This window comes from Notolepis coatsorum (genome assembly GCF_963971535.1).
Source record: "Notolepis coatsorum genome assembly, chromosome: 9".
NCBI lineage: Eukaryota > Metazoa > Chordata > Actinopteri > Aulopiformes > Paralepididae > Notolepis > Notolepis coatsorum.
In genome coordinates, this window is record NC_140173.1 from 12,950,496 (window position 1) to 12,978,040 (window position 27,545).

A 27,545-nucleotide genomic window follows, 5' to 3' on the forward strand; every position below is an offset into this window, starting at 1 on the left:
ATTAATGTTTTATGCTAATAAATATTTTAAAGAGTAGAGACACGGTGTGATTATTATTACTATGATTGAAAATCAATTTAGACGAAGACATACAAAGAAGTCACAATTAGCGATTCATTTTTGGCTGGTAAAAAAATCAGTTTGGCTGGTAAAAAAAATCATCTACTCGCCAGTTGGCTGATAAGCCAAAAAGTTAGTTTCCTCCCCTGATACCACTTGATGTCCACAACTCTGAACTATCCCTTTAAGGTGACTCATCATCAAGTACCAGTGACAAGACATGTCTAACATAAAAAAAAACAAAGCCAAACCTGTCCATCTACAATTACTCTGCGGACGGTGAACGTTGTACTTTGCAAGACTCTTATTGTTACTGTTTTTTATCTGGTATTTTTAGGCCACAGCCCTACTGATATCCAGTACAGTGGAGGAGATGGCGTCTTGCAGTCACCGCTCTCTGTTGCAACTAAAGGAACTATCTGTCTACTTGGTGGACTGCATTAAAACACCAGGACTTAAAGGAACTGTGAATGAAGGAGGAGGTAAGGCTATAAATGATCTCTTATTTAAAAAATAATTCACATTGAGATCTTTTTGAATTTTTTTTTTACAAGTGCGTCCTAGCCAAGACAGGCAACAGCAGAATTAACAGGGTTGCAGATATTTCATTTCAACCTTTATTTAAAAATCTTAAGCTTCTGAAGTTTCACTCATTTACAGAAACGACGATTGTGCAAATGTAAACGGTACATAATTAAAGCAATATTCACAGAAAATGAAACACAAAAGAGAAATAATAATATAAAAAAAAAGTGTTCTAAAATAATTAAAAAGATGAAATAAATAAATACCAGTGTTTTTTGCGCCTTTCTGCAAGAGAAGGTCAACCCACCCTATCATACAGGACACAATGGTGAGTATTGTATCTGTCACCATTAACACTTTGAGTGCCAACGACAAGATTAGTCGTCCTAACTCGCCATGCGTTGGGTGCCAATGACGAGTTTTCTCGTTATTTGATTATTTCTTTTATTAGCGATATCCATTCATTTTTCATCCATCCAGCCTGACGTTATCATTGTGAATGGGTCTGAGCTCGAAAAGGGCAAATACCGCCGCCTATCGTCTCCCGGATGGTAATGCACATCATTGGATTGGATTGGGTGGCCATGTGCATCAGAAAAAAAGTCCGGTCCAATCTCTGGCATGCAGTATCGTGTTACCAGATTGACTGAGGACCCTCAGAGCAGCGTCGATTATGTGTTTCGGACTATAACGTTGGATCAATAAACGCGATCAATATTTGGAATGGCGATCAGTAATTGGATTAATCTTTTTGCAGAACATCTGATGTGAGGTAAGGACTCTATTTTACCAGTATTGGGTTAATCAGATGTTTATTTCATAGCGATCACAACGTGTCTGTGTGTGTGTGTGTGTGTATGACGTTAGCGCTGACCAGGTCATGGATAATAGATTTTTCAGCCGCTTCTCTAGCGTCCATAAGTACACATATACTATCGATAATCTAGCGTTTATTTGAAAACGATTCATAAATCAGCCGAAAAATGACTACGTGTTTTGTGTATTCCACTAAGGGGCTATTATCGCGGAATTTCTCTGAAATTACTAGACTTCTCCGAAACTATACTCTTATTGAAAACGGTATAAAACGGAAATGCACCAATGAAAAAACAATCTGCTTCGTACATGTTGACTGCAAGCAAGTCATTGATAAGCGAGGGTTGTTTTAGACCCATAATTTAAGATATAGTTTAAGCGTTCGCAAATATCCCCGACCTCCCATTGACTAAAGCGCTGGCACTCAAGGGGTTATCTGGGCAAAGGGGCGTGGCACCCAATGTGCTAAGAGCTGACTGATATGCAGAATCCAGAGGTTTAAGAGCTGATGCTGCAGCATGCCTATAAATTACATCACCATATTCCAAAACTGATAAGAACAACAATTATTTTCCTACTAATTAGAGGAAAATTTGATCTGTTTCTGTACAGGAAACCAATTTTCTGTCGCAGTTTAGAGGCAAGATTATCCACATGGAACTTAAATGTAAATTTCCCGTAGAGCCACAGGCCAAGATATTTATACTCAGTGACTCTGACAGTAGATACCTGTACATTAAAAGTTAATATTTCTGGCTCTTGAAAACAACATAAATATTGTGTTACTAGCATTAACTCATTGACTGCTGTTTTCGGGCCCCATCTAAGCACTGCCACGCTTTAAAAGATAGGAGTCCATCACCTTGTTTGTAGAGCTATAACTATATTCTATATTATAGCTATGGATACAATACTATGGTCATTTGACAGTGACTTTCTTCCGGTCAATAATTTGTCCATGCATACATTCGCGCATTATACCGTGGTGCATATAAGTATGTTTTTAGATCGGTCTGGGGTAATGCTGAGGAATAGCCTTGTGCGTGTGGAGAATTATCCGACGTTTTTCCCAATATATTTATCATTATTATCCTTCATTATTATCATGAGTAACATTTATTGTATACATTTATTGCATGAGTTAATTATTATCTGGTGCTGCCTAGTGGACGCACTTTGGAGTACGTATTGCGACTCTGAGAAGGTAAGCTGTCTCTGCGCCGGCGCGTCGCGCTATTTAAGTGACACACTGAGCCTAGACTGTAAGGTGAAAAGCCCTGTGGGCGAACTCTTGACTGGCCAACGGTACGTTGCATTATATGCGCCGTTAATATCCGCATTTCTCTTGAATTCATATATCTAGTTATTAATTAATGCCGTTTGATTCCTTTCCTTTGTATAGGTAAATAATCTGACTAACGTCTGATTGTATGCTGACTGACTAAACGCTGACTGAATGTACATGCTGACTATAGACCAACTACATGCAGACCAACTAATGTCTGGCTACACTGTTACCTGGCTAAAACGTCTGGCTACACTATCCAGTACCGGTTGCTAAATTGCAACCTAACTATCAACGAACTATCATCAGTCGACTTGGTTGAACATTACCAATACCATATCGACCTCTACTAACATTATCCACTAATGCTTGGATGTAAGCTACTACTAACTATCAGCTACAAGCTAACTCCTTGTTTAATTGACCACCTGGTGATTATTATAACAAGGATGAATTGGATGCTGGACATCAAAGTCCTAATAAACGAACATTCTTATAAAGTCCGAATTGTTTCAATGGTTTAAGTAAAAGTCATTTCGCCCACACCCTTCCAAGGGGGACATCTAGTTGACTCATTGACTGAGACTGCTAGATAATTGGACAGCCTGTATTATACTATAACTGTTGCCATTTCTTGCCTGGACCAGCTATTATTCTCAAATCAAATCTATATCATAGGTATTATGTTTCATCATGAATACATGAAAGGGGGGGGGGGGGGGGGGGAGGCGTTTTTTGATGCTTTGATCGTCACCAACGGCATATGTTGTGGAGTAACATTACACACACGTTCAGTTCGAGGTGAAGGCATGGTTGGATCAACGCAAGATTGATATCATATAGCCCTTACCTTGACTAGGATGTACCTCAAAAAGAATATTCCAATTATCTGATCGTGATTCCAAGTATTGATGTCCATCGTGTCGCCAACATAATCCACCACACATCATGCATCGGGAGCATTTGATTCTTCTCAATCCGACTGTTATAACCGCTAAAAAAAGCCGACCCGGAGACATTTCATCGACGCACAGGCCAAGATACAAGGTTTCATAGGGTGCTTGATACCGCCGTCTAGCTGGATGCTGCCGGTATTGCACTTTGGCAATCTCAGACTCATTCCCTATGGTAACGCCAAGGTTAGTCTATTTGCCAACACAATGAACCCGGACATTTTGGAACCACCAAACTTTTATGATGGATATGGATAGTATGGGTCACCAGTACTTAGAAACTGCCGGATGCTAAGTTGTACATGTTGGGCATTTTTCTTTTGTGCATAATTAGCACACATTTGCATAATCACCTAAATGGACAAATCTCGGAAACTACTTGATCAATTTCAACAATGTTGGAGGGGTTTTGGGGGTTATTCGGGATGCTGAATCCATTTATGATACTCAAGAGTTTCGATATTACAATATTTACTGGAATTTACCAAATTTCAACTCATTTTGGTGCATTTTCAGTCAATTAGAAAGTTTTAGAGGATACTGAAATGATTACATTTGGACAGCACAGACATTATGTATTCACAATATCTCTACTGACCCCAAATAGTTCCTATGGTAATGTCATAGTACAGTAGATACTAGATAGGCAGGTGTATAAAGATCTGTGTTGTCAAGACAAATACTCAGATGTGAAGGGCATCCGCTATTTAATTTACTACCTGTAACGTCACAGCAAATTGGAAAAACACTAAAACTGGTCAAACTGTGTTCCTTAATACAATAACATAGCTTAATAAAACAGAAATAACAAAAGAAAGGTATTTACATTACTCAAGCATATAGGCCACAAAAACAATATGCGCTTCCTCCTACTGCCTAATAATAGATAATTACTTGTTTTGGATTGTAAGTCTTCCTGAAACTTCTCACTCAGAAAGTGGCTACCGTGTTCAGAACTCTGAATCCACATCATCAAACTCCTCATCATCAAACTCCTCCCCACTGTCTTCATTTTCTCGATGGCTCTCTGGTGCACAAAGCTCTGCTTAAACTGGTTCCCTCGTACCTAAGTGTGCTTCTGTGCACAAAGCAATATAAGTATGCCCTTCGTTCTCAAGCTGTTCTAACACTGGAAGTTCCCCATATGAGAACTGAATTGGGAAAAAGGGCTTTTAAATATGCTGCTCCTTCATCTTAGAACAAGATACAGGAGGACCTAAAATTACCAGGACTGGTCACTCTCGGAGAATTCAAAGCCATTTTAAAATCCTACGAACTCAGTTCCCTTTGTCAGTGCAACTGTGTTTGATCATTTGCCTGTTTGATAACTTGCCTGAAATTGGAGCTTGATGTAAATGTTTTATCTGTATTTTATTGTGATGTTCTTTTTTATGTTGAAACTTTCTGCTGCCTTGCTTGGCCAGATCGCTCTTGAAAAAGAGATTTTAATCTCAATGATGCTTATCTGGTTAAATAAAGGATTTGATTGATTGATTGATCTTCCTCTGAATTTACTTTAATGTCATCTTCTTTTGCTGCGAGTGTGTCAGTGAGTTGCAACATGTGCTGTCATTGCCTTTGCAGAAGCAGTAGTTGGCGTCAAGCTTTGTTAGACGAGGTAGTTTTAGTGACATGACCCCACCACCAGGAGTGGCTCCTCCAGGGAAGAGAATACCTGCAGGATTCTGCACAAACTGAGTGGCCATGGCATGAGTCGTGCGGCACCGTTCGGTGTGAAGACCACAAGATCAAAATTGTCACCCCAACTGTGGATGGGGCCAATCTGCCTCTCCAACTGTGCGCAGATAATTATCTGGGTCCTCTGAAGCATATTTGGCAGCTGACTTCCGGAACCGTATGACTTCATCGTAGGTGGTGACAATGCCATGCTCGTTAAGATTGTTGACCAGCTCTGTGCTACCATATTTATGGTGGAGTCTGATTCCAGCTCCCACTGATGTGCTGCTGGATGCACTGAGCGAGTGTAAGGGATGGTTTGGTCACTTTTCCTTCCTTTGATACCAGACGGGAGACAAACTTCAAAAGGGATGGACTTGTGGCTTGTATGATCTTGTCATGCTGGAAGCTGCCAAGGTCATATTCACGGTGCAAGGGAATATTCTGCACCTCAGCTTGCACTCTCTTCACAAGCTTGGTGATAAAATCATCAGCGGCAGTGGTTTTATCTCGTTTTACCAGTTTGAGTGACTGAGTGTGTGAGTCACTCATGGAATGTCTGGCACCCTTCCACCCTCATGACAGCTACAGCATCACCATAAAAGTCACACAAGTTAACTGCAGAGGTGCCCGGAGTTGGCTACATATATATCATGTCAGGCCTGTACAGTGCGACATATATATCGCACGTGCGACACTGACGTCAGTCTGTGCGATGAATGAATTGACTTTAGTAGCACTGGTGCGATGGCCCGTGGCGCAAGCAAAAAAAAAGAAAGTGTGACGGTAAATTGAATGGACCACAGTAGGCCTGCCGCGATAAGCAATAAATCGATTAATTGCCACGATAATTTAAATGAATGCAATGATTTTGACGGACGCGATTAATTGCTATTTGCGCGTTTGTTTTAATGAGGCGGAACCAGTGCCCCTTGTCAGTCACTGTCCGTGTTGGGAGGCGGGCCGCTGGCTTTACTACAGCACAGCACAGGAGCTCCGTGGGGCAACACCACATAGCTTAACTACATTTCTCAATAGTGTTGCTCCTTTTAACCAAGTAGCGTTATTTGTAGTGTAACGTTAGAATAACACAGAATAACGTTAATACAATTACATGCATCATTGTTTACAATGAACGGGTGGGGCTAGTCAAAGGACTGGAGACGGGGACAAGTTAAACATGAATTAATTTATTATAACGGGTCGTTTTCGAGTCGTGCTGCAGTGCCTACGCACCACAGCTATTCTATTATAATACTGCTTTGACGCTTCCTCCTCATCGTTGATTGCCTGTAGTAGCTGCATCTAACGTTAGTAGCTAACGTTAAAACTAAAAAACACAACCGGACGAGACAAGTTGTCGGCTAGGATAATCACAACAATACTTCCGGTCCGGTCGGTGGGCTTCAAAATAAAAGTCTTAAACACCGGAAAAGACGGAGCGGTGGGCTTCAAAATAAAAGTTTTGGGAAATAAATGTCTCAAAAAAATTCTCTAACCGGTCGCAATAATATCGCTTATCGCGATATTTTCGGGGGCAATTAATCGCCCAGCAAAATGTGTTATCGTGGCAGGCCTAGACCACAGCGCCACGCTATCCACTTGGTACTTGTAGTCTCGTGCGATTAAAAACAATGTCCCGTCTCGCGTAGAGTCCATAATCAAACACCAAATCCCATAATCCCTAGCGAACAATATCCCCGCGACTTCTTTCTTTCACCATAGGATCGAGGCCTCTGCCAAGAATCTTCGCAAACTGCATGCTACCATGTCCTCCCTCCTCACTCCCCCCCCACCTCCTCCTCCCTCATCTTTTTCTGCCGAAGACTTTGCGATCTTCTTTGAGGAAAAAGTGGAGAACATCCGCAGCTCCTTCTCCCAACCCCCACCCATTCCAAACGCTGAATCGAGAACCTCATCCTTCACTCTGTCATCTTTCTCTCCCATTACAGAAGCCGAGACCCTGACACTGGTAACGTCGAACCGTCCGACTACATGCCAGCTGGACCAGCTACCCTCCCCACTCCTCCAGACCATAGCACCGGACATCCTCCCATTCCTAACTGCAACCATCAACTCCTCACTCAACTCGGGGGTGGTCCCCACCTCCCTAAAACAAGCCAGAGTCACGCCCCTCATAAAAAAACCAACCCTGAACCCCACCGTCATAGCCAACTATCGTCCTGTCTCTCTTCTCTCCTTCCTTTCTAAAACACTTGAACGTGCTGTATCCAACCAACTTACTGCTTATCTCTTACAGAATGACCTCCTAGACCCCAATCAGTCTGGCTTCCGGACTGGCCACTCCACAGAAACGGCCCTCATTGCGGTCACAGAGGCACTTCACTTAGCAAAAGCGAAAGGCCTCTCCTCTGTCCTGATTCTCCTAGATCTATCTGCAGCCTTCGACACAGTCAACCATCAGATCCTCCTCGCGGCCCTCGCAGGAATGGGAGTGGCTGGATCTGCGCTGACATGGCTGACATCATACCTCAATGACCGCTCCTACCAAGTGTCATGGAGAGGGACTCTGTCGGCCACCCGCCCCCTCCGGACGGGTGTCCCCCAGGGCTCGGTCCTAGGACCCCTTCTCTTCTCCCTCTACACTAAATCACTGGGTAACATTATCACGTCTCATGGCTTCTCATATCATTGTTATGCCGATGATACTCAACTCTTCCTCTCCTTCCCTCCCTCAGATACCCACGTCTCTGAGCGGATCTCGGCCTGTCTGTCCGACATCTCCGCCTGGATGACGACCAACCACCTCAAACTGAACCTAAGCAAAACAGAATTGCTCCACCTGCCGGCCAAATCCTCCCCCCTGACCGACCTCTCCATCACAGTCGAGAATGCAGCTGTGACCGCGTCGCCGACCGCCAAGAACCTTGGTGTTGTCCTCGACGACCAGCTGAACTTCTCTGCTCACATCGCAGCGACAACCAGAACCTGCAGATTCCTCCTGAGCAACGTCAGAAGGATACGCCCCTTCCTGACAAAAGAAGCCACCCAACTCCTCGTCCAATCAACAGTCATCTCCCGCCTCGACTACTGCAACGCACTGCTAGCTGGCCTCCCGGCCACTGCCACCAAGCCTCTTCAACTCATTCAAAACGCAGCGGCCTGCCTGATCTCAAACCTACCGAAGTCGGCCCATGTCACCCCACTTCTTAGGGACCTGCACTGGCTCCCCATTGCTGCACGTATCCGCTTCAAGGCCCTCGACCTAGCATACAGTGCGGCAAAGGGAACCGCTCCCGCCTACCTCCGGTCAATGGTCTCTAACTACACACCCTCAAGACCCCTACGCTCTGCATCTTCTGGCCGCCTCAGATCTACTCCTATCCAAGCTCCCGGAGGGTCATCAAAGAGAAGCCGCCTATTCTCAGTCCTTGCCCCACAATGGTGGAATGAACTACCCATCCCAGTTAGGACAGCCGAATCCCGTCCAATCTTTCGCCGTCGACTAAAGACTCACTTCTTCAACCATTATCTGAAATGATAAAAAAAAAAAAAAAAAAAAAAACTAACCTTAATGTCATGCACTTGTCCTAATAAACGAACCGACACTGTAACACGCAACACTTTGATGAACATTGTTACTCAGCTGATAGAGTTATACCCTTCTTGCTGTCTTGTCGCACAGAACTTGTAAGTCGCTTTGGATAAAAGCGTCAGCTAAATGAGTAAATGTAAATGTAAATGTATCTGTTTCTATTTTCTCAACTTACTTGCATTGAAACAACAATCCTTGAAAATCAGGGGTCTGTATTTGCTGCAGCTGCCACAGTAGGAATGAGATCATGGTGCAAATTAGCCACTACTCACTTGGAAGTTTTGCGTTAACGATTAGCGCACTGAAGTCTAGGTCAAGGCTAGGAACTGGGGTTCTGAGGACATTTTATAAGGTAACAGTCACAGTCATTCTGCAATCTGTTAAATAAAGTTTTCATTCATTCATTCATTCATTCACATACAAAAATCCAATAGAATAGTTTCTAGTTGTGGCAGCAAACTGCTCCGCTGCCACGTGGACTCATGGCAGAGCTGCAGCAGTTACCCCAGTAACCAAGCATAAGCACCTAGAGTACCCCATTAGGCGCTCTACAAATTAAAGTTATTATCATTCTGTTTACAATTGAACATTCCATGAAAACTATCTATAAATTCAGCATCTTCTGAAACATTTATAAACTGAAAATTCATAAAAAAATGGCACCAAAATTAGTAATTTGGTAAATTCCAGTAAATATTGCAATTTTGAAACTGGTTTTTTCTCTTAAGTATCATAAATGGATTCAGCATGCTGAATAACCCCCAAAACAACTCCAACATTGTTAAAATTGATCAAGTAGTTTCTCACCATTTAGGTGATTATGTATGCTTGTTATGCAAATAAAAAAATTTGTATGCTAGTTATGCAAATAAAAAAAGTTGCCCAACATTTACAACTTAGCATCCGGCAGTTTGCTGGGACCTGTACTATCCATATCCATCATAAAACTTTGGTGGCTCCGAAATTTCCGGGTTCACAATGGGGCTCTATTGGATGGCAAATAGACTAAGGTCCCCAGATGAATAATGAATACAAATATCTGAAAAAAAGGAAAAACGATCAAATAACTTATATATACGTGGTTGGCGTTTAACGGTTGTCCGCCAAACACGTATATAAACGTGGTTTGCGTCCATTGAGTTAAGAACTAATTCAAGATTAACAAGGGCCTCCTGAAGAGCATCAAAAGAAAGCTGCAATTTCTCAATGGCCAACTGAACAGAATCAACAGTACGCAATTGTATCATCAAAATACAAATGGAAATTACATCCGTACAAAGAAGAAACAATATGATTGATGTAGATCGTAAAAAGGACAGCCAAAACAGAACCTTGCGGCATACCTTTAGTTATGGACAGAAATTCAGATTGGGCTTGACCCAACTTCACACACTGACGCCTAGAAGATAGATAATCCCGAAACCAGACACGGGCATTACCATCTAATGTTAGATTTTAGAAGCAGGTAGTGACAAATCTACAAAGAGGGCAGCACAGTGTTTCTTCTTATCTAATGCTGAGATAATATAATTTGTAACCAGGCTGATGTAGTACTGTGTTTGGCTCTAAAACCAGATATAAAAACGTATAACAATAAAATAAAGAACAAATTACAGAATCAAAATATATTCATCACAAGTCATCGACATCAGGGTTCATACAGGGGCAATATAAATCAGTCAAAACATCTGCAGCCAGATGTCTCTGCCTCAAAGTCATTAAGAATACCTTTAAATGCATCCAATGAGACCACCTACCAAAGATTCTGATAATTTTGCAACTGTTTCCAAGTAGAGGGAGCAACATACTTAAACCCCCTTTTTCCCAATTCAGTACAGGCTTTAGGGACAGATAGTAGGCATAAGTCCTAGGAGTAAAGACAATAACTTCCCATACATTTTTAAAGAATGTAGATCCATAGGTATGATGGAAGCAAACCAAGAATAGCCTTATAAATTAAAATATGCTAATGGTTAAGGCAGACCACCCAACCCAAACATGCAAAGAGCCATGGTGAGTAAGGCGAAGCTACATGTTAGATCCTTGCACATTTGTGAATAATCATTGCCGTATATCATTGTTCTTTGCGGTTATACTTTCTGTCATTCTGTGCAAATGTTATGCTAAGATTGATTTTAGAGTGATTTGTGGGTCTTTAGGAGATCATCAAACGGAACCCTCTCCCTGGTCTTTTCCATGCATCCCAAAAATGTGGAAAATAATTGACATAAGCCATCTTGCAACACCACTTCATAGGGTTTTATGGGGTCGGGGGTTCCAGTGGTGACATTATTTTGGGGATTTGAGGTCACAGTCGCATATTATTTGATGACTAAATGGAAAACAATTATGATAATTTGTAGCAATTATGATAATTAGTTGAGTCAAGGTGAGGATCACAGTAGCTAAATTATCAGTGCGCTGCACACTATTCTTTTTGTTTTCTTGTTAAACGATCAGTTAAACCATTAACCAATTTTTATTTTATAGAATATTTGGAGATTAAAACCCATTAAAATGCCCATCCCATGTTTGAGCTCACTAACCTGGCGTATTCCCTTTAAATTGGCTGTGGAAAAACAATACTGCTGTTGCCAAAATGTGTGTGCATCTTTGTGATGATGATGACAAAAAGGTCTATCGCAATTGAATTCCTTCAACTACTAAACATTATTATAATATTAATTAATGAGTAATTAACATAAATATATCCAACCAATCCTTGGTAATCCTTGAAGTAGGCCTAACTAATAGGCTGTGTTTAGTTGTACACAGAGATGAAAGACTTCCGCCGATCCACAATGGTGCACATCATTTCCATTTCAATCTTTAATCTCGAAAGAACATTTACAATGATGTCGAGAGGTACAATACATTAGGCTTGGGCGGTATGACGGTATTACGGTATACCAGGGTATTTAGAAATCCCGACGGTATTGAAAATCAATACCGTCAAAATCACAGATGCGTTTCAGTTTCTTTTACAGTAAAACAGAGTTTTGACAGGGACGGCATTGGTTGTAGTGCACACACAGCACGCGCCAGCAGAGGGCGAGACCAGTCCTCACTGTAGTGGAGCGAGCACACGCAGAGCTGGTTTTCTACACACAGGAGGACGCAATCGATAGGGGGTAACCCGCTTCAGTGGTGGAAATTAAATGAGACACGCTTACCGTTGCTGGTGCTGCGGGCTAACTGGCTAGTGGCTACCGTTCTGAGAGCTAACGTTAGCAGTACTAGGATGCTGCGGGCGAACTGCTACCGTTCTGAGAGCTAACGTTAGCACTAGGATGCTGCGGGCAAACTGCTACCGTTCTGAGAGCTAACGTTAGCAGCACTAGGATGCTGCGGGCGAACTGCTACCGTTCTGAGAGCTAACGTTAGCACTAGGATGCTGCGGGAGAACTGCTACCGTTCTGAGAGCTAACGTTAGCAGTACTAGGATACTGCGGGCGAACTGCTACCGTTCTGAGAGCTAACGTTAGCAGCACTAGGATGCTGCGGGCGAACTGCTACCGTTCTGAGAGCTAACGTTAGCAGTACTAGGATGCTGCGGGCGAACTGCTACCGTTCTGAGAGCTAACGTTAGCACTAGGATGCTGCGGGCGAACTGCTACCATTCTGAGAGCTAACGTTACTAGCACTAGGATGCTGCGGGCTAACTGGCCATCGTTTTGTGATTTCTTTACTTGGTAACACGGGTTGCCCCCCCGCCCGCTGATGAAAATGAAAGTCATACCGTCATATACCGTATACCGGGGTATTATGTCAGCAATGTATGATGGTATGAAAAAAATTATACCGCCCAAGCCTACAATACATAATACAAAAATAATATAGAAACATAAAAGTATCATTTAAACAATTTTAATTAATTAAAACAAATGGTCGGCTATTATAGATTCAAACTGACCAATGGATACTCAAGTGTTGAGTTTAAACCCTCCTTCTGCTAAGCATAGGAAAATAGGAAGTATTTATATTCTTTAACTCTCAATAATACTCATTCACAGTAGATACAGTATATGCAAATGTTCAGACAGTAGTTTAGAGCATAGCTGTCAACATTGGGATATTAAAATAAGGGAGATTTGCCAGAGAGGGAGGGAGGGGGGTAAAGGGGGTGTTTCCCCCCCTTTGGTGGATTTTTTTGGTGAAATCAGTTGTGTGTTTATATACAATTCACTTATGACATTTAGGTATGACACAGGACTACAAAAGCATGTGTCAACAGGAAGGCGGCTGGATGGCGCAGGGGAGATTGCGCCTGTCACCAATGCAAGAGACTCCGGTCTTGAATCCCGGTGTCAACATTGCCTCCGGCTTGGGCCAGTCCTCATACTATCTCAATTGGCAGAGGTAGCGGGTGGAAGTCGATGGGTGGGGATTGGACGTTGTGGACTGCGACTCCTACAGGTCGGTTGGGGGACACCTGCACAGCAGAGACGGGAAGTAGCGAGGGTAGTGTGAGCCTCCCATGCGTTACACCTCGCCACTGAGAGTCCGCGCTGTCTGGTGAAAAGATGCAACAGGCTGCCTCCTCGTGTACCGGAGGGGACACGTTGATGCAAGGCTTCTATCCTCGCTACGACCGACCAGTGGGAGGCATAGTCGAGCAACGTTCAAGACAGGGGAGGGGAGAATTGGAAATACGAAATTGGGATGGGAGAAAAATAGAAAATAAGGAGTAAAAGTGGATAAAAAACAAAACAAATTTGTCAACAGACTAAGGTCGCTTTCACATATAGTTTTGGTGGACTCGGTGCGGTTCTGGGGGTGAAGTTGCAACATTGTTGCATTCTTCATTTGGTTCGCCTGCGTTCACACAGATATCTGTCAGGCGGACCGAGACCTTCTGAACAATGTCACGCGGTCGAAAAGGGCGCTTGTCTATTGGACAGTGGAAATGTGTGTGTGGCTGCGATCCCGTGTGTGTGCGCGCGCGTGTGTGTGTCTGTGTGTGTGTCTGCGGAGCCCTCCAGATCAGCGGAGCCGAGTTTTGACATGGCATTGATCCATTGTTCTATTGAAGCAAATTACCACCATCCTCTCGCTAAACAACTTGTAGACCACAGTGTTTTTATGAGTGCCCACAAGTAGCTGTTTTATTAATAATATAATAAGCTGCGCGCCTCGGTAATAATAATAAACCGCGTTTTTTCTTCCTCCTTCCCAAGATGCACAGATGGATAGATAGATAGATAGAGATTAGATGCAGTGTGCTTGTTTTGCAGTGAGTGCTGCGAGCAGTGGTAATAATAATCACTTCCTATATTTGGTTCGCGTTTGGTTCGATGAAGCCGAACCGAGACCTACGTTTTCAGGCGGACTAGAGTTTGCCTGCTTGGTCCGTGGACCGAGTTCGACGCGCATTCACACAGACCCGAAAAACCGGACTATCGAAAGTCCGGACCAAACAGCCCCTGTGTGAAAGCGACCTAAAGCAGGGAACCACTTTTCTTTCTGGTCGCATATTTGAGTTAGTCACCTAGTAAAAGTGAGATAATTGACGATATCAAAACATGCTAGGGCTGTACCGAATAGTTCTGTTGTGGAATATTTAAAATGAGCCATGACCGTAAGATGTAGAAATTGAGATCGAGTCAGTTGTTATAAAAATATAGAAACATCGTTTATTATCTTCCATCTTTTTTCTGCTCCAGATGGATAAATCCTCTTCATTTTGCTTGTTTATTATACGTAGGTATTGCTGGGAAAAACTGGAGGGTTGACGGGTATGCTTTAGAGTTTAGAGAAGAGCATGAACTTTGTTTGGTTTGAGTACCAGTTTAAGATTAACAGCGTATCCTGCAAAGTATTAAATGAGAGCTGTACATTTTTAATGGGTAGTTGTTAGGGGTGTAACGGTACACAAAATCCACGGTTCGGTACGTACCTCGGTTTTGAAGTCACAGTTCGGTATTATTTTCGGTACAGTGGGGGGGGAATACAACAAAAATATTGCTTTTCATTTATCTATTTATTTATTTAACTGTATTAAACAATATAAAACGAATTGGCCATAATTTACTGAGCAAACTAATGCTTACTGCTGTAACCTACTAATAACACTTAAAGTAAATCTGAAGATTATATAGCAGATGCCTTGGACAACTGTAGCGTGTGCTTGTTTATACAGAGCCCCTTTCATGACTGTGATGCAAGCCCTGCTTGAATACAGGGGCAGGGCTTGCATCACAGTCACGAAAGGGGCTTGTTTATACAGAGCTGGTGGTATGACTTGCTGGCTGAAATACGGACGAGAGGGAACTAGGTAGCGGGGCTCTATTACTTTTAATGTGCTTAAACCCAGTGTTCTCGACAACGGAGTATGGTTGCAGATCTGCTGCTATAAAAACACCTATGGCGTTTGTTATTGCTTTGACCCGGTCTGAATTAATAGCGAGATGCTGCTTGAATGCCACAGGGAGCTGGGTTTGCACTAGGGTCTGTTTCTTCCTTGTACCAGTGATATTCACATTCAGGTGATGCCATTTCAAATGAGAAAAAGTGGATGAAAAACAAAACAAATTTGTCAACAGACTAAAGCAGGGAACCACAATATTTTGCATACAAATTATGCTGAGCAGAATGTAATATCATAACTGTCTATTATTTTTCTTGCAATTGAGCCAATTTTCATTAGGTATGGTTTTGAGGTGTGTGTTCAACAGAATGTAGTATCAAAAACACGTTCACAAAAGGTATGGGTTACTGAATGATGAACTGCACTGTTATAATCACTAAGCAGGGCTGTACACTGCGACGAGATTATCGCAAATTGCCCCTTAATTTGGCCCGTGCGAGTGGTAAATAATATTTGGGAGCAACCTTGCGAGTAGTGATTTCAACTCTTCATTCGCATTTCACTCCTAAATTAATAAAATAAAATAGTCAAACATTAGCCTACAACCAGGGCTGTACAGTGCGACATAATGCCGCGGACGGTGCTATGAAAAAATCTGTCAGCAATGAATGAATTTACCGATAGCGATAGCCCGTGTGTGGAAAAAAAAGATTTGCGTGTGAAGTGAATCTGGGCCACTTGGTAGTCTATCGTGCGATTAAATACCATGTCCCTGTCTGGAAGAGTCATTACATCCAACACCAAATCCCAGAATTCCTAGCGAACATTCGAATCGAAACTGAATGTGAACTTCCTTTCAATAAGTTTAAGCCGCTAATTTTGCTCTCCAAGAAGAACGGCGCGGATATCAGTCCATCTTATGACAACCACGTCCGATGTGGAGAGATGATAAGAGACCACAGCCGGTGAAATTAAGTCGGATCTGGCAGTGATGATTGACGGGGAGTCGGACACGGACACTTCTAACGTTCAGCCGTGAGTAGCCCACTATTAGGACGTGAAATACTGTCTACTTAAATTTCCCTCCAGGGATCAATAAAGTATCAACCTATCTATCTAATACTGAGACAATATGCAAATAAGATGATACTAATAATTGTCACCGTTCCCCGTATGAAAGTGGCTTGCAACTTACTGCTGGTAAAAGCACTGTTTATTTCTCGTTTTGCATAGTATTACATTCATCTTCTATAAACAATCAAAGTCCCACCATAAGAGCCTCATACGGGTCAAATAAACCTTTTAGTCTTTCCTTCGAGCTAAGTTGAACTGAACATTTCATTGTCAAAAGCGCAAATTTAAACAAGGTTGCGTCGCAACACGGTTTTCAAAATAAAGGTAACATAACAAATACCGTAGTAGGCCTCTCAATTCTTATAAAAAAAAGTCCCGGATATACATAAAACATTAATTGGCATAGATCTCTATAAACGGCCCAACACATTGATCACTTTAGGCACACCCTGAAATCAGTAACATCACAAATATGAAGCAGGTAATTACCCATAAAAATAATAAATGGGGTTATTTATAGGGCTGACAAATTTAATTATAATATTTTCTTTTTCTTTTTTTATCTTATGTTGTGGGACTTGTACAGCACTTTGGTAAACTTTGTTGTTTTTAAATGTGCTCTATAAATAAAGTGGATTGGATTAATTAATTAAGTAGCCCCTTTCGTGACTGACGCAGCCAACAAGGTTTCACTCGGCTGCTCTGCCTGGGTGCAGTGGGGCTGCTCTCACAGCCAACGACATGACATTACATAATTATGTTGCAACCTTCGTCTATCAAGGAAACAATTATATTATATTTAATTTATAATTATATCAGACAATGCAGCTACAAAAGCAGATGATTACAATTAAATTAGCCAACTTGGTAACACATTAGTCATAGCAGCATAGGCATAGCCTTATTAATGTTTTGTGTGGCGTCGCCGTCGTGTACAACGATACTTACGTTTTTTAGGTGATTTGACAAAGTTGTTGTAGAGTTGTGATATGCCATTTTCTTCTGGCACTCGGCTTTTTGGGCATTGTCTTTGTGTTGTGAAGGGCCAGATTAAACTGAGAATATGTATTTATCGTTTGATATACTTTGTATATTATTTATATATATACACGGAATATCCCTTTACCTGCGTTCAGACCAGAGTAATATTCGCTCTCCTATTGGACAGCGCCCCCAGGCGCCAGCGCGCAAGCCCCCAACGGCAAGTTCAAAGACAACTGCAGGCATGTCAGAACATGCCCAGAGTCAGCGTAGTAATACGAGACAGGGACTGAGGTTGGGACTCGATATTCACTTAAGTATATATATTGGCGCAGGTGTAAACAGCAGTAGTTCATTAGTTCATCAGTCGTCTAAGTAGCTGTTTCATCAAGTTCGGTGATACAGTGCAGTGAGCAACCTTGCGTCTAAATAGAGCATTGAGAACCGCGTGCGAATAGAATGTTAAAGTGTCAGAGTTTAATGAAGTAACGTTGAGTTCGACTTAATCTAATGTGAAGTAAATAGTCGATCATTTATTGTATATTGTGCGGCCACAGTTCTTCCGTGTGTAGCATTACCCATTGGTTCGTCGTGTCTTTAGCTAGTGCACTTAACCAGGCTGTGTGGCCTAAATACGTCGCCCCCACACCCGAGGAGTCCTAGGCAGAGAACCGTTGGACATGTACACAGGAGAATCGACGTCGGCGATTGCAGAACCATTCCTGGTTGGATTATATTGATTTGGGACGTGACCACCGGAGAAGAGTATCGTTGATTTCCACTGTCGTTTGGGATTCAACCTCGTGAGGATTACAACTCGGGCCTGCCTCGTGGACGGGGCTGGCTAGCTGTCATCAATGCTGTCAAGCATTTGGATTACAATTATTGCTTTTGCTGCTGATCAAGGGAGTTTACAAGAACCGACTCCTGTACCTGGAGTCTCTTTATTCCTCATTGAATCAGACGGAGTACCCGAACATTCCTCTACCCTCCAGGCCTTACACCCCGGAGGGAACCCATTGTCTCCAGTTGGTACCAGTGTTGCCCTATATAATTGCTACTATACAACAGGTGGCGTCAGCTTAGACCCATCGTAGGATTCCTGCTATTCTTAGTGACTTATGCTCTTGACTGACTTTACGTATATTCTTCGCCATACAAGCGCGACCCTAATTCTCGTTCTGTAACCTAACGTTGCCTAATAACAATAAATTACCCTCCAATAGTATTTCTGTGTCAATGCCGTGTTCTTGTGGGTGTTCACCATCTATATTTGATGTACTGTCTGGCCAGTAATTAAAGTACATAACTAGCAGTGGTTTAATCTATCACAATCTTTAATACAGTCAGGGTTTTGTAACCCCTCAGTTACACTTTGCATATTTTAAAGTGTAACCACACGTCTGATGACTTCTTCGTCGACATGTCTGCTGCACATGTCCTTGTTTTTTTCAACACAGATAATCTCCATGTGCTTGTTGTAGAGAGGTGGAGTCGAGGCACCGCTTACTTTCGTTTCATTGGAATGGAGGCGCAAGATTTGAGGATTTTTTATTTTTTTTTTATGTTCGAAGCTTGTGCCATCGAACGAAGCTTCGAAGTATTTAAGACAGCCCTAGTTATTTACAATAATAATAATTCATTTTATTTATAAAGCACTTTTCATTGTGAAACAAATGTATGCAGAGTTTCTTGTCCTCCTGATTAATGCAATGGTGTGTGTGTGTGTTGTGGTGATCTCATTCAAGGAGCACTACACAAGCGCACACACACACAGTTTGTTGTTTTTGTTCTATTAGTGATTTACACACTTTCTCAGTTGGTTCATTATACAAACCTGAAAACAAACGCACTTAAATGTTAAATAAAAGGACCACAGTAATGAGGCAGGAGGAACATATTTTTTTGCACTATAATGGTAAAATTGTTATTTAAAAATGTGCCCCTAAAAAATATTCTGTGCCCCTAAATTTCTCATTTAGGGGCAAGTGTGCCCCTAGTGAAAAAGCTTAGCGTACAGCCCTGCTAAGCCATTGTAAGACCTTACCTGTGTCCCTGTATCACTTGTCTCTGCTGCCCTTTGACTAAAAAACGTCCCTATGTCCATTTTCCTTTTTTTTCTTTCTGGTCGCATATTTGAGTTAGTCACCTAGTAAAAGTGAGATAATTGACAATATCAAAACATGCTAGGGCTGTACCGAATAGTTCTGTTGTGGAATATTTTAAAAAGAGCCATGACAGTAAGCTGTAGAAATTGAGAGAGTCAGTTGTTATAAAAATATAAAAACAGTTTATTATCCTCCATATTTTTTCTGCTCCAGATGGATAAATCCTCTTCATTTTGCTTGTTTGTTATACGTAGGTATTGCTGGGAAAAACTGGAGGGTTGACAGGTATGCTTTAGAGAAGAGCATGAACTTTGTTTGGTTTGAGTACCAGTTTAAGATTAACAGCGTATTCTGCAAAGTATTAAATGAGAGTTGTACATTTTTAATGGGTAGTTGTACAGAGTCAACAACACAATAGACGATAGTGTCATCCACATAGAGATGATCCTGACAATATCAGAGACAATATTATTCATATAAATAGTAGGCGTTAGGGATGCTCCGATCACGTTTTTTGCCACCGATCGTCTATGAGCCATATCGGCCGATACACTGCCGATACCGATAGTTTTGGTTTTGTTATAGCAGCTGGCAGTATTATACTGTAGGTCTAACACAGGCATTCTCAAAGTCCGGACTCCGGACTAAATTATCCAATCTAATCTTAGAAATTAAGTAAAGTGAATAGTACTGGGTGTTAAGCATAACGGCATCTACGTTAATTTACTTCTGAATATTGGGGATTATCGCCGTGCTTGTAGCCACGTTTTGATTACGTCATCACAACAACATGTTAGGTAACGAACGTAACCCTGTTCTTTGCCGAAAGCCGAAAGGGCCTTTTTTAACTACTTTCGGCCGATATGTTTCGTTGGCCGAATATTTGGTGCATCCCTACTCAATTAGTATCGACGTGGCACCTGTTAGACCCACGTTTGATATTCTGGAAACTTGTGAACGCTTTCTGTTAATCTGGTAAACTGTTGGTTGTATTGCGGAGCTAAATGCTAATGTGGCTAACTAACCGTAAACTTTTGTACATGAAATACAGCCCAAAAACCTTAAAAGACCCCTCTGAGAAACACTTTACAAATGTTTGCTTATTAAATAATTTTTAAAAGTAATTAAAAAAGAAAAAAGTGACGATAAAGTTGTTTAATTGACGGGAGAAAAGTTGCTAAAGTCTATGTATTGTGATGGGACTGGAAGAAGCCTACATGCTGAAGATTCAAGAGGTTTATTATTTGTCACATACATACCAGGGCATACAGTGACATAACCGGATATGCCGCCTCCACATTGTGCAAGTGGAAAACTTTTCATGTTTTTCTGTGTCCATGTGAGCTTTGAGATCTCCGGCACCTTTATTAGACACGGAAACATATGGTCAAGCGTTGCACACCGCTTCTTGTCCCGACCAGGGCGGTACATTGGGAATTCCCTCTGCAGTTCATCTGTAAATGTACACTTGCGCTTTGGCTTTGTGAGCAGAATCAAATCTGTCCGCTTCCTCTGTTTGCATGTGATGGACATTTTCATGAATTTAGAAAACCCCACCGGACGCCCCGGACAGGGTGTGAATAGTGGACGTGTCCGGGCAGCGTCTATTCTTATCCTAACGGATTTATGTTTCCACGTTCGCGTTCTGCAAATCTGATTGGCCACTGACGTTTCTGGTGCGATCTGATTGGCCACTGACGTTTCTGGTCATGTGACATGTGCGCCCAATCGCGTGACATGCCCATTTCCGCCTCGAACAGCAGCAAACTACCTAACGCCTAGTTTATCACTGGTTAAGCTTAGGCGACTCTTTCGAAGTTGGTTAAGGTTAGAGTTTGGAATCAGGGCTGGCGGTCGCCATGCTCTAAGACAAACTCTAACCTTAACCAACTTCGAAAGAGTGCCTAAGCTTAACCGGTGAAAGAACTTGCCGTCACACAATTGGAGCGACCATAAACGTCAGTGGCCAATCAGAGCGCAAAACGCGAACGCGGAAGCATAAATCCGTCAGGATAAGAATAGACTCGTCCGGGCAAAAGAGGACGTTTTGGTCACCTGATTAGCAATTCTAGGTTAAACTGGTCCTGGTGGTTAATTTTTTTATCAAAAGTAATTTACTGTATTTCTATGGCATTTACACTTAACGCACTTTTTTTACAATGTAGGCTGATGAATGAACAATAATCCACTTGATAAAGTAAAATTGGATGAAAACGAATAACCACGACTTGGGTCGAGTGAAAACAGATGACTGACTGACTGATTTTATTCAACAAAAACACGATGTCGGTGCAGACAACGCTCAGCGTTTGCTTAAAGTCGGGACATTTGCACGAGGTGCGCTTGATTTCCATCACAGGCCAGTTGAATTGCTCCTGGGTGAGGCAGCGGGCCGGATGAAAATGCCAGGCGGGCCGGCATAAGGATACTAGTAAAACATTTTAAAATATTAAATAGCAAATAGAATCAATTGTTGTTTTTCTGGAAAATTTATAGTTTAGATGAATCGATAACAAAATAATGATTAGTTGCAGCCCTAGTGTTGGTGCCGTGTACAGGAGTTCAGTCGTAGGTGAAGAGGTATTCAGTACATGGGTCTGGGTCTGTAGTAAGAAACATGAGCATCACACTTTGCTTCCAAATAAAAAGAGAAAATGCCTTTCATTTGTATTTAGTTTAAACTCAGGATTATTCAAAATTAGTCATGGATTATGTGGTTATTTTGTAGACAAATGTTTCATCCAATTTACAGAAAACATACTATATCGTGATATAGGGCTGGGCGATATGGCCTCTAAATGATATCACGATATTTTTTGGCTATGTCACGATACACGATGTACATCACAATATTTTGACATTTCCTCTAAAACCCTTAAACCTACAGTCACGCCAACATGACGATTAAAACAGTCCCTGCAACATATGTCTGCATTAAACCATGAAGATGCTTTCAAAAATAATTTTATTAAACATTTCAAAAAATCTAAAAGAGTAGTCTACTGACACACTAATACAGAAAAATGTTTATTAACATCTAAGACAATTTATATAAATACTTTCTTGGGTGCCTAAGACTTTTGCACAGTACTGTTTTCTATCCACTTCAGCCAAAAATACACACACACACTACTGTGAGAAAATAATAATCTTGTAACCAAGGAATGGTCCGCCTATACTTTTAATATATAGTAATATAAAATCACGGGAGACTTGATAGCTTAGACTTATGATTTTTATTATCAGCAATGTTATAACATCCTACTGGTAAACAAAACACTGTTAAACATGTGTGCATCATCATATATATATACCGTATATATTAACTTTTTTATTGCATGAAACATTATGAAGTACCGTAATTCCTCTAATAGTAACCCCGGCTTGTATTTGTTTCAACTGTAGCTGATACCAGGCTTGTATTAGGAGGAGGCATGTATAAGAGAGAGGCCTATATTTCAAACTGATCATAATGAATAAATCAACATTTTGTGTCAGTTTGAACCCAGTAAAATGTACTGGGTTCATTTATTGAAACCAAGTACTGTATGAAATACGGTAGTAAACAGTGCAATTACAGGTGGTCAAAAAAAGTTTAATAAAGTAAAATAGTGCAATCACAATACTGGTATAATAATAATAATAATAACTTCGTTTTATACAATTCTGAGGTAGGCTTACTCTCTTGGTAAACATTAACACCATACCATTATATGGTATTTACTGCACAGCCAGGCCAGCATATACATGAAACCCGGCTTGTATTAGGAGGCCGGCTTATAATTGCTTAGCTCAACAGCGCACCCGGTCATTAATAGAGACCCGGTTTTTAATTGAATACCGGTTACTATTAGAGGAATTACGGTATTCTCTTATGCCACTTTTCCACGGTCTGCATGGTGCCCTACTACCTACTCGACTCGGTAGTACCCCCCATAGATTAGATAGATATAAATACGGTACCGTCCACCCGACAGTGTAGCTGGGGCGCTGTGACGTCATCGTCAACGCGACACACGGATTTTGACGCTAGCTAACAAGCTACTGTATGAATTCAGTGCCTTATTAGCTAATTTGCGCTAGCCGCAATGCTAACGGTTAGAACGCGAGGCTACTACCAGTTCATCCACCTCGGCGCTTCCATATTCCATTGCCGTTTCTCAATAAAACACGTATGGCTAACGTTTAAACTCGTGAAGCTCTGTCCACTTCTCTCACGCTGTCGTATCCCTGTTCCCTGTTTCCTCGAGTAGAGTCCTCCAAACAAACCTGTAGCACCGCCTCTCTGGGTGTGTGTGTGTATGGGCGTGTACATGACGTAGGTTGGGGCGAGTCTGTGTGTATTTATTTTCTTTGAGAGGGAGAGACGAGAGAGTAGAGCGCTGCGCCAAAGTAAGTCATCTCAACCGCGGCGGCTTATAAACTGATGTGAGGGATTGTGAGGAACATCACGATGTCCACGATACGTTTAAAAAGTATCGTTTATGAACTGTACCCGATATTTATATAATATCGTCATATCGCCCAGCCCTATCGTGATATATATTGTTACAGATACCGGTATATGAAATGTCCCATAGTGTGATGTAATATTTTATCCATAAGGGGACACTTAAATCTGTCATAACCTGAGACTAAAGGGGCTTTAGTCCTGGACTAAATTAAACTGACCTTAACCATAGCCACGATAACCACTTCTGCTCCAGAAACTGTTGACTAACTGGTGCTTGAAACAAAGTGGGGTTTAAGTCTATAACTGTAGATGACTCTGGACTACACTGTACCTCTTAGAATAGAAACTAAAGCTAAATAAAATAACTAATTATCTTTCTCTCCTTCCTCTGACACTCTTCTCCATCACTATCTCCATCCAGATAGCTGTCCTGTCAGGCCTGGGAAGAAACCAAGAGGCTTGGATGGAAGAAAAGGTCTCTGCTGTGACCAGTGTGGAAAAAGCTTCAGTTCAAAGATGAATCTCAATAAACACCAACGCATTCACACAGGAGAGAAGCCCTACTCCTGCGGCCAGTGTGGACAGGGCTTTACTTGGCAACAGAGTTTGAAAATACACCAGAGAATTCACACAGGAGAGAAGCCCTACTCATGTGGCCAGTGTGGACAGGGCTTTAGTCATCGATGTACTCTGCAATCACACCAGATAATTCACACAGGAAAGAAGCCCTACTCCTGTGACCAGTGTGGACAGGGCTTTACTCAGCAACAGAATCTGAAAACACACCAGAGAATTCACACAGGAGAGAAGCCCTACTCCTGTGACCAGTGTGGGAAGAGCTTTAGTCAACGGTCTCGTCTGCAAACACACCAGATAATTCACACAGGAGAGAAGCCCTACTCCTGTGACCAGTGTGGACAGGGCTTTACTCTGCAACAGAGTCTGAAAATGCACCAGAGAATTCACACAGGAGAGAAGCCCTACTCCTGTGACCAGTGTGGACAGGGCTTTGCTCAGCAACAGAGTCTGAAAAGACACCAGAGAATTCACACAGGAGAGAAGCCCTACTCCTGTGGCCAGTGTTGGAAGAGCTTTAGTCGTCTGAGTAGTCTGCAAACACACCAGAGAATTCACACAGGAGAGAAGCCCTACTCCTGTGACCAGTGTGGACAGGGCTTTACTCTGCAACAGAATCTGAAAAGACACCAGAGAATTCACACAGGAGAGAAGCCCTACTCCTGTGACCAGTGTGGACAGGGCTTTACTCAGCAACATCATCTGCAATCACACCAGAGAATTCACACAGGAGAGAAGCCCTACTCCTGTGGCCAGTGTGGACAGGGCTTTACTGTGCAACAGAGTCTGAAATTACACCAGAGAATTCACACAGGAGAGAAGCCCTACTCCTGTGGCCAGTGTGGGAAGAGCTTTAGTATTCTGAGTTATCTGAAATCACACCAGAGAATTCACACAGGAGAGAAGCCCTACTCCTGTGGCCAGTGTGGAAAGAGCTTTAGTCATCTGAGTTATCTGAAATCACACCAGAGAATTCACACAGGAGAGAAGCCCTATTCCTGTGATCAGTGTGGAAAGAGCTTTACTCGGCAACATAATCTGCAAACACACCAGAGAATTCACACAGGAGAGAAGCCCTATTCCTGTGATCAGTGTGGAAAGAGATTTACTCTGCATCAGCATCTGAAATCACACCAGAGAATTCACACCAGAGAATTCACACAGGAGAGAAGCCCTATTCCTGTGACTAGTGTGGGAAGAGCTACAGGAGAGAAGCCCTATTCCTGTGATCAGTGTGGAAAGAGCTTTACTCGGCAACATAATCTGAAATCACACCAGAGAATTCACACAGGAGAGAAGCCCTACTCCTGTGGCCAGTGTGGAAAGAGCTTTCGTCATCTGAGTAATCTGAAATCACACCAGAGAATTCACACAGGAGAGAAGCCCTATTCCTGTGACTAGTGTGGGAAGAGCTTTAGTCATCTGAAATCACACCAGAGATTTCACACAGGATGGAAGCCTCCTTCTGTGACCAGTGTGGGAAGAGCTTTAGGACAAATACACATCTTCTGATTCATCAGCAAATCCATACAGCAGAGAAGCCACATCATTGTGATCTGTGTTAGAAGAGATTCAGTAAATTAGAATATTCGAGAGAACATGCGAAAATCCACTTGGGAGAAAAGATTCAGTGAAATGTCAAACTTACTACTTTTGCATTTGTGCAAGGAGGAACAGGAGGAGCACTGCCAGAGCCCTACAAAACGACCTCCAGCAGGCCACCAATGTGCATGTTTCAAGATTGGCATTTGCCAGAGATCACCAGGATTGGCAGATTTGCCATTGGCACCCTGTGCTCTTCACGGATGAGAGCAGGTTCACACTGAGCACATGTGACCGACGTGGGTTCCTTCTCATGCATGACAAAAAAAACTAACTCAAACTAGATGAAAATATAGTACTGACCATAGATGGAGTTGATGAAGAAATAACAACGGCAACAGATAAAAGGAAATTCACAATAGGGGTGTTTATTGATTTAAAAAAGGCATTTGATACCTTAGATCATAATATTCTAATTTCTAAATTACGCTCATATGGTGTGAGAGGAATTGTTCTAGAATGGTTGAGTAGTTATCTCCACAATAGGCAACAATATGTGCAGTTGGCAGATATCAAATCTGAGCTCATGAAAATTTAATGTGGGGTACCGCAAGGTTCGGTTTTGGGGCCCAAACTCTTTCTTTTATATATTAATGATATTTGTGATGTTTCAAAACTATTACAGTTTGTCTTGTTTGCTGATGATTTTTTTTGCTCTGGAAATAATTTAAAGGAACTAGCTGAATATATTGTGTATGAAATGACAAAGCTAAAGAAATGGTTTGATGTAAATAAGCTATCACTGAATCTGAAAAACTAAATGTATGATTTTTGGCAATCGAAAACTAGATGAAAATATAGTACTGACAATAGATGGAGTTGATATAGAGAGAGTTAATGAATTTCGTTTTCTTGGTGTGATTATGGGTGATAAATTAACATGGAAATCGCACATAGCACACGTTAAAAAAAAGATGTCCAAGAGTATTTTTGTTATGAATAAAGTAAAGGATGTGTTAGAGTATGAGGCAATAAGAACACTACTGTTCGCTCATCTCACCTTATATGTTATTGTGTTGAAGTATGGGGGAATACTTATGGGACCAACATAAAACCATTTTATATACTACAGAAGAGGGCTGTAAGAATCACACAAAGTGAGTTATCGAGAACACACAAATACATTATTTATTAAATCTAGAATAATTAAACTTGAAGACATGGTTAAGTTTCAAACAATGTTAATTATGTTTAGGGCAAGAAATAATACACTGCCAGAAAAACTACAAAATCTTTTTCATTTAGAAAGTGAGTTTAGTAGGAGAAAATACAATTTTAAACATCAGTTTGCACGTACTACACTTAAACAGATGTGTCCTTCAGTTATTGGTGTAAAGTTGTGGAATTCTTTCCATAGCGAGCTTAAGGGATGTAATAGTGTTTATCAATAATATAAAAAAAATATATTTAGTCAGTATGAAAATCAAATGTGATCTGAATAGTGAGATCTTTTTTTTCTCTTTCTTTTATTCTTATTAAATTTGTTCTTGTTTAACTGTGGATTGTGTGTGTCTTGTATAATGGTATAAATTATTATTTGTGTAAATTAGGTTGTACGCCGACCATTAACAC

General features: G+C 41.6%; 1 protein-coding gene across 1 annotated transcript in view; it reads left to right on the top strand.

The window, feature by feature from the left end:
* LOC311234007 (uncharacterized protein) overlaps positions 1–27,319 on the top strand; it is a 52,550-nt gene extending 25,231 nt beyond the window's left edge. The window contains exons 3-4 of the mRNA XM_084321085.1: positions 398–542; positions 24,217–27,319. Of these exons, the coding sequence (XP_084177211.1) occupies positions 398–542; positions 24,217–25,772 (1,701 nt within the window). The 3' untranslated portion in view covers positions 25,773–27,319. The remainder of the gene's footprint in view (positions 1–397; positions 543–24,216) is intronic.
* Positions 27,320–27,545: the final 226 nt, after the last annotated feature.